The sequence below is a fragment of the Ixodes scapularis genome, unplaced genomic scaffold (genome assembly GCF_016920785.2).
Source record: "Ixodes scapularis isolate PalLabHiFi unplaced genomic scaffold, ASM1692078v2 ptg001274l_1___fragment_1__unscaffolded, whole genome shotgun sequence".
In the NCBI taxonomy this organism is placed as follows: domain Eukaryota; kingdom Metazoa; phylum Arthropoda; class Arachnida; order Ixodida; family Ixodidae; genus Ixodes; species Ixodes scapularis.
Genome location: NW_024610129.1, coordinates 954438 through 968693, shown reverse-complemented (window position 1 = coordinate 968693; position 14256 = coordinate 954438). Strand labels below are relative to the sequence as shown.

Sequence of the window (14256 nt, the reverse complement as noted above, 5' to 3'; positions counted from 1 at the left end):
CCTGCTCGCTGACATGAACAAACATAAGTGGTTGGCCCTCGCAAAACTGGAGCTCTTCTCACAGGAGAGACCCTGCATAATTTGAGTAAATTTCGCGTTTCCATTGTTTATAGCACAGCTGAACTGTCTGGTAAAAAGTCACTCTTTTTGATACGCCATTAATTTACGTCTTTACTTTTGTTTCGGCACGAGGAAACAACAATGTATTCATGGGCAGTGTCAGGACAAGTCACGACAGAGCGCGTTTGTAATTGGTGAGTTTTAGTAGGCCACTTTTATGAGCCCTCTATGCTCTACTTTCCGCTCTGCAAGAAGCATCGTCCGCACCGCCCATGCGTGGCCCGCTCTGAGTTGGAGCGATTAGTTAGCGGAGTGAGCGTGCGCTCCGCTTCAGAAGTTGCAGAGCGGACTGCCCTCAGCGTCCTTAGCGTGATCGCTTAGATCTCAAGATGGCTGTTACTCAAAACGCGTCGATGTTTTTCACCATGACCTTAGCCTGAACGAGGCCGAATCAACAAGTAAAGCGTAGGCTTTAGTGGCGCGCGGCACGTGCCTCGAGTATTTCTACAACAATGAATGGCGCCACTTTTCCCAGGATAGAGGGGCTATAACTTTTTGTTGTAGAAATGCTAGAGGAACGTGCCGCGCGCCACTTCCAGGAAGTTAATGGAGTCTGAAATCTAGCTCAGTCTTGCGCTGTACCGCCATGATCTCCCCAAGGGCTGCACGTTGCACGTCCCTCGAGCATGGACGGACATTGCACTACTTTTGAAACATGAAGGGGCTTTGGGTAAAGTCGTCGCGTTTTTGTGATCCTTCTATGGCTATGCAGTCAGATGTACGGGAACGCGTGCTTGAACGCCAATTACACCTGTGCACGCGCCCTCCTGTCGAAAATGCCACTGAAAGTTACCCACAAGCATAGCGCTCGCAAGCCGCACCAAACAAACCGTTCCTCTCAAGTTTATTTATTCACATTTGCACCAAATGTTGAAATTGTTTAACTTGCGTCTGAAAATGTTCGCCTTGGATTTCCTTGGTAAGTTTAGAAAATAATGGACTTGAATACAGCCTTTCTAAAAGTGCTGCCACTATTCTTCGAGGACGCCTTCTTTTGGCCAAGCGTCAAGGGAGCAAGAGAGCTGCGTCATTGTTTGTCACGGATGCGAGTCTAAATGTATTAGACGGAAATGCTGCGTCGATGCTGGATGTGAACTTGGTTCTAGTCATGCGTCTCGCACTAAAAGCGATGCCCAAATAATGGCGGCCGAATATGTTACCCGGCGGTGTTTTGAAAAAAGTTACCAAGAACGGTTGAAAGAATATTCCACGTCAAGATTTTGTCTGATGAAAACCAGACAGGCATAAACAATGCAAGCATTAGCAAACACGACGCTGGACTTCACAGCAATAACAGTAGATTAAAAGGCTTTTCAGAAGTATTTTTTCGAAGTCCGGCGTAGCGGACCTCGCATGCACAGTTTGACAGCTTAGCGGAATTAAGGAACAACTAAATTTTTTTTTTTTAATTTACGATACACATTTTTTTACAACCCTACCATGGAAATAGCTTTATCTTATATGAGTAAAGTCTCATATCAGATGTTTTGGTAGTGTTTAAATGCTGCCGTGTTGTAAGAGTGCCTTTTTGTTCTTTTTATTAGGCCGTCAAAGACAAGGGAGAACCCCTGGACAGCTGTTGAGGTTTCGTTGACCGCACAGCACGCCCATATGCCATCCATCAAAGAATCAGAAGCCATACTTTTCTGGTCACATTAGGGTGCTCGTCGTGAAGTACCAGACAGTGAGTCGGCATGATTTGTCAGCTGGACAAACCCTACGAAGACCATGGGCGTGATGCAGATGGTCTAACATATTTCTTTTTTTTTTCTTGGGGGGGGGGGGGGTCAATATCGGAATGCATAAAATGATCCCAGTGAATGACATCAAATATTTTGTGCTTAGCGAAATACTTGTCCAACTATAGGCTGAAAGGCATCTAGAAATATTTGCATAAAAGAACATTTACTAATATCTGCCATTTTACTTCTCAGGTGTGAATGTGAATATTGAATGTAATCAAATTACAATGCTACTGTTGGCTTCAGTAGTGTAAATGTAGACTTGCATTGGGGGGCGTAGCCTTCTATTGCACCTCTAGAAAACAAAGTAGCACAAGTGAGGCTGAAACTAGGCAGGAGCTCGAGCGAAAAATGTACTTTAAAAAAACAATTGAAAAAAACAAAAGACGAAAAAGAAGCAAAGTGGTTTTATGTCATTTCCCAAGGTACATACGTACACTGCGCTCCACTGTTATTACGAACACGACAAAATCGCTTTTATTTGCAGTTTATTTCTTTGACAGTTATTGAGGGAGCTAAAAGTTTTTTGCTCAGATTAGTGCCCCTAACGAGCGCTTTATTCGACACCCATAGGTGATGCCAACCCCTCGAATTTAAGGTGAAAAATAAGAACAGGATATTTTGGTTGTTTCCGCTAACGGTGTTCCGCAGTCCACATAAACACCAAGGTACCCCTATCGCAAACCGAAGAAAACGAAGAAGAAAAAACTAATTTCATTGGGACAACAGAAGAGTAGGGATATAAATGGAGCAATCACTTTAGCTAATTTGCACTGTCTTGCTGCCTAAAATAACCTAACAAAATATCTGCTCGTTTACCGACTGCTCGGATTAAACAAGTCGAGCCCGCTAACTTAGACAAGGCAGCATCTGTTTCCACCGGTCAGGGTCCGTAAAAAGATTGTGACCAGCGGTTTCCCGAAGCAGCCAGAGGCTCTCGAACACCAGTCAGTCAGTCAGAGTTTTGAGAGCAATCAAATCAAAGGAAGTGTTGCTGAGCCGGAGGCTCAGTATGTCACCTTTTCTCGAACACCGTGAAACGTTTTGTAGCGTGAGCTACACTCTCCGACGTTGAGCACTTTCGCGTGGCTCGCATAATGAGCCGTGCACCGTGCTGCGCATGCGCGAGCAGCAGTGACGTCACACGACGCACAGCTGGCGCGCCGGAGCCGCCGCCGCTGCGCGCTCCGCTGCCACCGCGTGCCTGGCCGGTCTGCACATTCCAGAGGAGTGGCTTCGTAGCCGCGGCAGACGCACTGGCGGCGCCGCGTGCCCAGCTGTGAGCCTCCGTTGCGCAGTAGCCAAGTCTGACGCTGCACCGGAGCCGCTTGGTAGCACCTCTCATTTTGTGCGCATAAGCTCACGCTACGTAAATCCTGGCATAGCCGAACTAAGCCACCGCAATTTTTTTTCTTGAGGACGCCGTTTCAAACAAAGTCTGCGCAGCCATCTTAGTGCAGCGAGGTTCATAACGGTCGTGCGCGCTCCCAAGCATGCTTTCAAGTGGCGAGCTTTACTGAGAGTGGAACGCGCTTACTAAAATGGCGAGGAAAGCGGAGCTGACGCTTCACGCTCAAATCCGAGACCAGGTCACGCGTGCGCGATGGCGACCCCGCTTTCCATAGAGCGGAGCGAGAAAGCTAAACCGGTCTACTAAAACCAGGGTGTTGGAACGAAATGTTTTTCGTTCCGTTTTCATTTTCGTTCCATACAAAAAAGTTCCGTTCCGTTTTCGCTCCGGAACGAAAAAAATAATGCTCCGTAACGGTTCGTAACGGTTTCTTTCTATGAAAAAAAAAAACAAATCGCAGCAAAAATTAAAAGGTACGTAACGTTTATTTTTACACCAAAATAGATAATTCAGGCGCTCTAGAGGAATCCGCGGAAACGACATTGCTTCTGAGATCATGTTCATTGCCTTGAGAATGAGATCATGATCAAGGCACCGACCATGATCTCAGAAGCAGCACGTCATCAAGTGTGCTCGGTGAAAGGCAAGACCTCTGGTCCGATAAAATAAATTTCAGCGCCGAGAAGGCCCTGAAGGCTCATGGGGATCAAGAAGTACACTTTTGCAACAGAGTCTCAGACTGCCGTAACCGTAGAAAAACAAAAGATGGACTTCTACAACGCCGGGTCACAAACTTCCCGCGCTTGCCGTGATCTGTTGTCTGTCTGTGTCGTCCGAAGAAAGCATGGAGGGAGAGGGCGCAAAAGCCAAGGAGAGCATTGCGAGCGTGTGGAGGCGTCGCGCCACCGTGCTCTCATTGGTGGGAAGCAATGGCGCCTTGCGTCATGTTTTTTGTTTCTCGTTGTATTTTTTGTCTTTGTTTTTGCTATGCTTGTTCGCCCGGAGTTTAGACGCGGGGGCGATGGCTTGCTTGTCTTCTCTTTAATTATGGTACAAACCAACGGCTGTCTCTTCGCTGCGTGAAACGAATTACTGAAATACCTGATATTTTCCCTTGAACCGAAAACCGATAAGAAATTTTTTCGGTTTCACTCCGGAACAAAATAATAAATAACGTTTCGATTACGTTTCCGTTCCGTCAAAAAATATCGTTTTTTTCGTTTTTCGTTTTTGGTTTTCGTTTTGTTCCGATACCCTGACTAAAACTCTCTAATATCAAGCGAGCGTCGACCGCCGGGCCGACCAGTGTCGTGTCGCGGAGGCTTGCGGCTATGCGGGAGAAATTAAGCGCGTTCGCACGAAGCCCTTTCGAGTGCGAGCGTGGTCTGCTAGGCTATTCCGTTGATCGCACTCAGCCCCCGCTCCGTAGCAAGGGAGAGCAGGGCGCTCGCAATGTCGAAGTGCATCGCCGATGAACGCCTTCCTCTTGAAATGCGTTCAAAATCCTATTGACGTTACCCTGTGTAACCCGGACGGTTATTGCGATACCCATTTGCGTCATGCTGCCCATCGACACTCTCACAACACGTTCCCGTGTTTCTATAGGCACTCGAGGTGCCATAAAAAAGTGCGCACGCCCGCTGGTCAAAAAAAAGTGTGACTACCCGGCTACATAGGCTAGATGACGAGAGCAACAACGCAGTTGATAATACCGAACATAAAGCGAAAACCCTGTCTATACTCCGTTTTACGTTGCGTTGTACAGCAGCCGTCGCTACGAGTTATCTTGGCCAGTCCATCGTTAACTCGTGGCCTTCCCGTTGGGTACAACTGCGCGTGGAAGCAGAATGTCACACGGCAGGGTGAAATCACTGGATTGGTTTTGATGGCTTGTAGCATTGGCTGCGGTATATAGTTTGATGGTCCCCACGTTCAGGGCCCCGCAGGCTACTACTATTTTTCTGGCCCGAGCAATCAGCTCTCGGTGTTGCTCAGGGCCCGAGCCGAGTAGGGCAGTCTCCCAGGAGGATGTGGAAGGATTTGGTAGGGGTTGAATCTCTTCTCCGAGTGGAGTCGGACAAGGCCAGGTAGAGTGATAGAGTGTGGGGGTCGGGGAATTGCAGCCCGGGCATGTGCCTCGATAGCTGCCAGGAAAGAAGAGATGGATATGGTGTAGATTTGGAAAAGTCTGTGTTTGTATGCGCCTCCATTCGGTAGCTTCGCGTCTGCTTAAGTCTTTGTGTGGAGGTGGATATGTCCTTCGCCCAGATCGGTAATATTCTGTAACCTGATTAGAGGTTTCGAGTTGCGGACTTTGTGTGGGGCGTTCTTCGGTTTCGTCGTCTGACTGTTGACGGTTGCAGACGGGTCTAGTCGAGTTGCTCTCGACCAACTCCTCTTCCCCATGCCGGGCTGCTCGGAAGGACAGTCCTTGAGCGAGAGAGTTTGCACTCTCATTACCCTGAAGAAGAGTGTGGCCGGGTGTCCACAGTATGTGAATCAAAGGGAGTTCTTCGTGGGTTAGGTGGGCTAGGATTCTTCTACTCCATTCAGAAACGAGTCCTCCTGCCCAGGCCCTGCAATCAGCCTGAGAGTCGGTGAGTATGGTAACCATTTAGTTTGGATCGCATCTCCTTGTGTGTTGGGTGCTAGTTATAGCTAAGGCCATTGCCGCTTCCTCCGCTTCTGCGACGGACGGTGATCCGAGCAAAAAGGCGGCTGTTCGCCTCTCACCGTTCGGGCGGCACACCGCGATGCACCTGCCCGAGATGGGAGTAGAGTACGAGGCCGCGTCCGCTTAGAGCACGTCCGGGTCTTCCTGACAGCGTCTGCGAAAGTCCTGACTCCGGCCAGTCTCCTTCCTGCTCGTTCTGCCTGCGAGTTGAAGGGGTGAACCGGTGCTCGTTTTTCCTTAATTTCTTTTTCTGTAACTTGCATTGTGTGGGGTGATAAACGGTCATTATTATCAGGGATCCGTTTTAAGCGGTATTTGCGCAAAGTAAAAAAATTGTTGCATCGCCCCTTTAACTATGCCAGCAGATAATCAACAGGGTCTGTGTGTGGTCAAAGGAACAGCCTAGCAGACGACGCTCGTACAGGAAAGAGCTTTGTGCGCACGCGCATAATCTCTCGCGTGTCGCCGCATCCCACCGCGGCACAGCGCTGGCCGTCCCGGCGGTCGACGCTCGCGTCATATTATTAAAAAAATTGGCCCACTGTACATTGCACCCGATATGTCGCTATTAACGAACATAATGATATCCCCGAAACATTGTTCGGTCTACGTGGATGAATGGAAAAAGTGGTCTCACGTTTGTTCGTGTTGCAGGGGTCAAATATCATGTAGATTTTCGTCGGCGTGTGCTGTCTTTCGGTTATTTCCGGAACACGCCGAATACTGCTTTCCATAAAGACGTTCCCAGCCACAAGAGGTATGAAGAGGGATACTACGAACATCTTGAGATCTTTGTCGATGGTAACAATATTCTCATAAGTCGTAACAAATGCTCCTCTCTCTTTATCTCTCCTCCCATTTATAGCATGAGGACATCACGTGGATGATTCGAATGAGCACCTGCAACAAAAACGAAAGTTGCGCTATGATTTTTTTTGTTGATGTAGGCTGAGGGGAAGAGATTGACCGGGGAGCTTTCGTTTTTAGGAAAACAATTGTATTTCAGTTGAATTACCTTTTAAAAGCATCTTCTCTGGAAATTTTCTTACTTTTTGTTATTTTTCTCTGCACAAGTAATTGACCCTATTCAAAAGTCAAAGACATTATAGAATAGAATAGTTTAGTTCAGGCACACATGTGTTACACATGTGTCTGGGTGGCTGCAGCAACAGAAGGCAAAAAGCTTTCTGATGTGTCTCCCCCCCCCTCCCCCGCCCCAATAATTAAGGAACAAAATTAAAATAAACCTAGACATCTGTGAACTATTAAGATCAGTATTATTCATATAAACAAATGAACATAAGCAATGCGCCACAATAAAAACCAAAAAATTGAAACAAACAAAACAAGCAAATTATAAAACAAAGACAAGAGGAAACTGCATTTATTTACATTGACATTGTCGTTATACACAATATCATCCAACACCCGTCTGGCATCAACATATCATAACACTTCCTAACACCATGGGAAAAAAAAAGACATACTGAAGTCATTTTATTTGCCATATGCAAACGTAAAATTTACTTTTTATAACAATAATCTAAGGTAAGCGATTAGCTTCAAGGAAAACATGTTTTACTTTTTTCCTGAACTTGTGGCTTTTTTCTACACTGCTGTGCTTTTCGTACAATGTTTGGGTGTTTATTTAGTAGGTTAGGAAATCGGTAATCTGGTTTTTGAGTTCCACAGTTAGTTCTAACGTTTGGTTTTCTAAAAGCGGTGCGCCTGAAATTATATTCCGCAGGTTTATTAAGATAAGTATCAGAGAACTATGTCACATCGTGCTTTATCTGATCAAAAACGAGGATCGGCAATTTGTGTGAGAGGACATATTTTATTTGTAATAACCTTCATTTTTGAATGAGGGTGCTTTTTTCGATGTACCCTAAATTTTTAATAATTCTTGCAGCCTTCTTTTGTAAAAGGAATATTTTTTCCAGTGCGTGTTTTTGTGGTTCTGCCCCACACTGATAGAGAATATTGTAAGCGAGGATTGACAAGAGCGTAGTACAACTGTAGCTTGAGCCAGTTTGGTAGTAATCCCCTTAGTTTGCGCAGCATTTCAATTGAACGTGAGATGTTACATCTTAGGTTATTTACATGCTTTGTCTAACTTAAAAATTCCTCAAACCATACTCCAAGAATCTGTGTGCCGTAGTAAACTCTATTGTCTAATTTAGTAATTGAATATGGGGTTTTTACTCCAGCGGTTTGTTCTTTGATCTGAATATAACATATTTTTTTCGTTGTGCTTAACACTAGGTGAGTAGACTCTAACCATACATATAGTTCTACAAACAAGCTCTTTGCAGTTACTTGAAGCTCTTGTAGATGATCACATGAAAAGAACACGTTAGTATCATGAGCATACAATATCGTAGGCTCATGATACAAGCGGCCCGTTAACAATATCGTTTATATATATTAGGAATTGAAAGGCAATCTAATCAGCTCCAATACTACAGCTCTAACAGCGTCTGGTCAAAGGATGTGCGAAATATCACACGAAAGACGATCCCAAAATTGGACGGAATACCAACAAAATTTTACGCCATTGTTTTATAGTGGTCTAGTATCGGTTTTTAAATTTGACTCACAAAAACAAAACTCATCACACACGCTCGTATATATGCTACAAATATTTTTTTTTCCGTTCGTATTATATTTATTTTACGAAACGTAACATTATTTGCACTATACAATTACTTCAATTTTGCAGATGTTCAAAGATGCCGACTGCGGCGTGGCTGACAGGCCAACGTTCATCATTTTATTCCAGTGTTCATCCAATGTTAGCAAGCCAAAGGCACATAAAAGGCCAATATTGGCCATTTTTTGCCGGTGTTCATCTAATATTCTCAAGCCAATGGAAATGACAGGCCAATATTATCCATTTTATGCCAATGTTCTTTCAATATTCACAAGCCAACGGAACTGACAGACCAATATTGCCCATTTTATGCCAGTGTTCATCCAATATTCGCAAGCCAACGGAACTGAGAGGCCAATGTTGCCCATTTTATACCAGTGTTCATCCAATATTCGCAAGCCAGTGGAACTGACAGGCGAATATTGTCCATTTTATGCCATTGTACTTCCAATATTGGTTGGTCAGTGGATAAGCTGGGCCAATATTGAAGACTCCACATAATGGCATAGCCAATATTGGGAACAGATTGGCTAAAGTGGACCATCATTGGACCTTTCTTTGCCAGTACTCTTCCAATATTGGCCCAACACCGCGTGCTGCCTGGGCGGTTTGTTCTTTGATCTGAATATAACATATTTTTTTCGTTGTGCTTAACACTAGGTGAGTAGACTCTAACCATACATATAGTTCTACAAACAAGCTCTTTGCAGTTACTTGAAGCTCTTGTAGATGATCACATGAAAAGAACACGTTAGTATCATGAGCATACAATATCGTAGGCTCATGATACAAGCGGCCCGTTAACAATATCGTTTATATATATTAGGAATTGAAAGGCAATCTAATCAGCTCCAATACTACAGCTCTAACAGTGCATTCACTCTGGCGCTCGAATCGCAACCGCGAATTGGATCCGCTCACTTTCATCATGGAACAAACGTGCAATTGTAGAGAGTTTTAGTAGACCGTTTTCATCTTCCGCTCCGCTCTGAGGGTGCCAAACTGCGCATGCGCGGCCCGCTTCGCCGGAATGGAAAGCGGAGGTCCAAAAACGCGTTTTAGTAGAGCGTTTTTCTTCAGCGTAAGAGCGTTTTGAGCGGGTTCGAAAAATTTGCTTGCGTAGCCCCACAAGCGGACGTTTATAGTACTAGTAAGACAAAAAAACCTAAGCGTTAACACCAAGAGAGTAAAAGGGAGCGTGATTGTAGAGGTAGTAAAAACGAAGGCGACAATAATAAACACAAAAGAGTAGGCACACACCCGAAAATATATTAAGCTATAAAATATAAATATAATCGTTCCACCTTGTGTGCGAGTGAAGCCGAAGGTATAAGCATGAGCATGTTGCTCTAAACGGTACTTGCACTGCACGAGCGCGCGTGCTTATCAAGGGCGCTGAAAGGCCGGCACTCGCTCTTGTAGCTTCTGCTCCACTCGAAATAAAACTGAAACAGATTTACTTATTCGAAGTAGAAAAATAAGAGAAAAGGACGAAGTTTGCGCATTGCGAGTACATCCTTTTGCGTAGTACGAGTACAGTGTTGCTCAAGGCTAGCAAGGCATCTGCACGATGAATCCCCGCTGTTCTCAAGGAAGGAGACTTCTACTAACGAGATTAAGCTGGCGAGACATCGAATCTACCGGGTGAAACAAGGAGACGGTAGGCTCTTTAAATCGACCGGAAAATTCGGTTTCTTAACTTATCACGCTACGACTTTGTGCAGCGTTGCCCACAGATGGTGCATTTTTTTTTTGTAAAATTTGCGAAGAGCGAACTTACCTGAGGAAAAAGTAAAGAAAGAAAAAGGCTTAGCTCCTATGGAAACGCAGCGACGCCACCGGTCTGCAATCAACACGGCGCCGTTTTGCACGGGAGACAAGAGATGGCGCAACGAACGCCGCCAACGAACGAGCATACGGCGCCGAGAGCCAGCGTCTTTAGAGACAATCTTTTCGACTCAAAAGCGGCGCGCGTTCCGCAGGCGGCGACAGTCGCAGAAACAAAAAAGACAGGCGCGGTAACAACAAGGAACTGCAGTTCCTTGTTGTTGCTTGCTGCTAATTACGCCGGCTCTCGGCTTCGTCTGCTCGTTCGTTGGCGGCAGTTGGCGTCGCGACCGCTTGCGCCATCTCTTGTCTACCGTGCGAAACGGCGCCGTGTTGATTGCAGACCGGTGGCGTCGCTGCGTTTCCATAGGAGCTAAGCCTTTTTCTTTCTTTACTTTTTCCTCAGGTAAATCCGCTCTTTGCAAATTTTACGAAAAAAATGCACCATGTGTGGGCAACGCTGCACAAAGTCGTAGCGCGATAGGTTAAGAAACCGAATTTTCCGGTCGATTTAAAGAGCCTACCGTCTCCTTGTTTCACCCGGTATGATTCGTATCCCTCGTGCCATCAAGCGCCAAAGCTTCCTTTCCGAACGCGGTCAGCTGGATATTTCCAACGTAGAAAAGAAACCCTTTAGGAAGCTATCCTGCTTAAAGAAGGACCAGGGGTGCTATGTTGCGCTTTTTGCACTCCCAGGAGACTTGGAAGAGGGAAGTGACGTCAACGACACAGCAAATGCAGATTGGATGTTGACAGAAGAAAACAAAATCAACACCCAATCTGTGTTTGCTGTGTCGCTGACGTCACTTCCCTCTCCCTAGTCTCCTGGGAGTGCAAAAAGCGCAACATAGCCCCCCTGGCTGTTCTGCATGCGGGCCTCCAAATACCAGCACCCGACAGATCGGCGCAGGGTGTTGCCAATCTGGCGAGACGATTTGCATGGTTTTTCCTCGACTGGCCTATCCCAACCGTCTGTTCGTACTTGGATGAGCGTTTGGACGGAACTTGTCGGTGTTCTTCAGTTCTGTGAACCTCATCGTGGGTCACATCAACGAGAGGTTCGGCCACCTGCTCGCTGACATGAACAAACATAGGTGGTTGACCCTGGCGAAACTAGAGCTGTGCTCACAGGTGAGACCCTGTATGGTTTGTGTAAATTTCGCGTTTCCATTGTTTCTAGCACAGCTGCTCTGTCTGGTGAAAAGTTACTTTTTTCTATACGCCAAATGTGTACATGGGCAGTGTCAGGACAAGTCTCGACGAGCGCGTTCGTAATCTGTGAGTATTAGTAGGCCACTTTTATGAGCCCTCTTTGCTCTACTTTACGCTGTGCGAGAAGCATCGTCGCCACCGCGCATGCGTGGCCCGCTCTGAGTTGGAGCGTATAGTTAGCGGAGTGAGCGTGCGCTCCGCTTCGCAAGTTGTAGAGCGGACTGCCCTCAGCGTCCTTAGCGTGATCGCTTAGATCTCAAGATGGCTGCACTTACTCAATACGCGTCGATGTTTTTGACCGTGACCTCAGCTTGAAAGAGGTCGAATCAAGAAGGAAAGCGTACGCCCCGCGCGTAAAAAGTAAACCATTCGATTTGAGTTCTATGTAACACAAAACAGCATAATCAAACGAAGTGAACGAGTATCATTTTGCAACCAGCACGGCGTCGGTAAAGTCGTCGCGTTTTGTGGACGTCCTATGGCTATGCAGTCAGATGTATGGGTGCGCGTGCTTGAACGCCGATTATATCTGTGCATGCGCCCTCCTGTCGAAAATGCCACTGAAAGCTGACCACGAGCATAGCGCTCGCAAGCTGCACCAAAGAAACCATTCCCCTCTCAGCTTTATTTATTCACACTGGCTCGCAACTTTTGAATTGTTTAACTTTTTTAAAGAAATGTTTGCATTGGATTTCCTTGGTAGATTTAGAAAATAATAGAAACTTGAATGCAGCCTTTTTAAAAGTGCAACCCATGGTGCCGCTAGTCTTCGAGGCCGCCTTATTTTGGCCAAGTGTCTAGGGAGCAAGAGTGCTACGTCATTGTTTGTCGCGGATGCGAGTCTAAATGTATTAGACACGAATGCTGCGTCAATACTGAATATGAAATGGGTTCTAGTCACAAGTCTCGCACTAAAAGCGATGCCCAAAATATGGTGGCCGAATATGTTACCCGGTGGTGTTTTGAAAAGAGTTACCAATAACGGTCGAAAGAATATTCCACGTAAATTTTTTGTCTGGTGAAAACCAGACAGGCATAAACAATGCAAAATTTAGCAAACACAACCCTGAACGTCTAAGCAATAGTGGTAGATTAGAAATTTCAGAAGTTTCGTTTTAAATTCCGGCGTAGCGGGCCTCGCATGCACAGTTTGACGGCCTCAAACCTTAGCAGAATTAAGGAACAACTATATATATATATATATATATATATATTAATTTACGATACCCAGTTTTTACAAGCCTACAATGGAAATACGCTTTATTTTAGAGGAGTAACAAGTCCCATATCACATGTTTGGTAGTGTTTAAATACTGCCGTGTTGTAAGAGTGTTTTTCTTTGTCTTTTTTATTAGGCCGTCAAGGACAAGGGAACACCCCTGAACAACTGTTTGGGTTTTGTTAAATGCACAACATGCCCATATGTCATGCATCAAAAAATTAGAAGAAGACCACAAGAGGGGGCTCGTCGTGAAGCACCAGGCAGTGATGTGCCCAGACGGCATAATTTGACGGCTGGACGAAACCTACAAAGACCATGGACATTTTTTTGTTTGTTTAATATTAGAATCCATAGAATTATCACAGTAAATCATGTTCAAGCTTTTCTACTGAGCGAAATACCTGTCCAACTGGGCTGAAAGGCATCTAGAAATATTTTAATAAAAAACGTTTACTAACGACTCCCATTTTACTTCTCAGATGTGCGTGTGAATATTGCATCTAACCAAATTACAGTGTTACAGTTGAATTCAGCATTGTAAGAGTAGCCTATGTTGCGTGGCCTTCTATTGCAAGAAAAGACCATAGTACAAGTGAGGCAGAAACTAGGCAGGAGCTTAAGCTGGAAAACGCACCTTCATAAACACACAAAAGAATTAAAAAGAAGTGTATAGTCAAGCAAAATGGTTTCATGTCACCCCCCAAGGCAGATACATACACTGCGCTCCCCTGTTAATACGAACACAAACAAAAAATCGCTTTTACTTGCAGTTTATTGCTTTGACAGCTATTGAAAAAGCTGAAAATTTGTCGCTCAGATTAGTGCCCCAAACGAGTGCTTTATTCCACACCAATAGGCAAATGTCAGCCCCTCGAATTTAAGGTGAAAAACGAAAACAGGATATTGAATGCTCCCGCTAACAGTGTCGCGCAGTGTATATAAACTCCAAGGCACCATATCACAAACCGAAGCATACGAATAAGAAAAGACTCATTTCATTGGGGGAAAAAAGTAGAGATATAAATGGAGCACCCGCTTTCGCTAATTGTCACTGTCTTGCTGCCTGAAGTAACCAAACAAAATATCTGTCCGTTTGCCGACTGCTTTAGTCTTTGGTCTTTAACCTTTAATTTTTGGCTCTGGAGAGCCGCGGTACCGCGGAAAGCAGCAGCCCGTACCACCGAGGCCCGCGGTGCCGCGTCCAGGGAACATGGTAATGTGATGAGTATATACGTGCAAGATGACGACGACATGGCTTGTTGGTGTTGGGGAGGGTGGCAGTCCGATTCGCAGAAGTCCAGACTTCGTGGAGGCGGGTTGGGCGGGTGAAGAGCGAGCTATAAGGATCTTGCACGCCGTTCGATCAGTGCATGAAGGAGCACCAGGAACATAATGGCGCTATTGCTCACTGGGGTCCACTGGGGTCAAAGAATCATGCTCCAAGGAGGTAGTCCA

The 14256-nt window shown here is 45.5% G+C and overlaps 1 protein-coding gene across 1 annotated transcript in view; it reads right to left on the bottom strand.

Annotated features, from left to right (window-relative positions):
* Positions 1–6684, bottom strand: part of LOC120841021 (ficolin-1-like) — a 118363-nt gene extending 111679 nt beyond the window's left edge. The window contains exon 1 of the mRNA XM_042288208.1: positions 6525–6684. Coding sequence (XP_042144142.1) covers positions 6525–6669 — 145 coding nt within the window. The 5' untranslated portion in view covers positions 6670–6684. The remainder of the gene's footprint in view (positions 1–6524) is intronic.
* Between the last annotated feature and the right edge of the window lie 7572 nt (positions 6685–14256).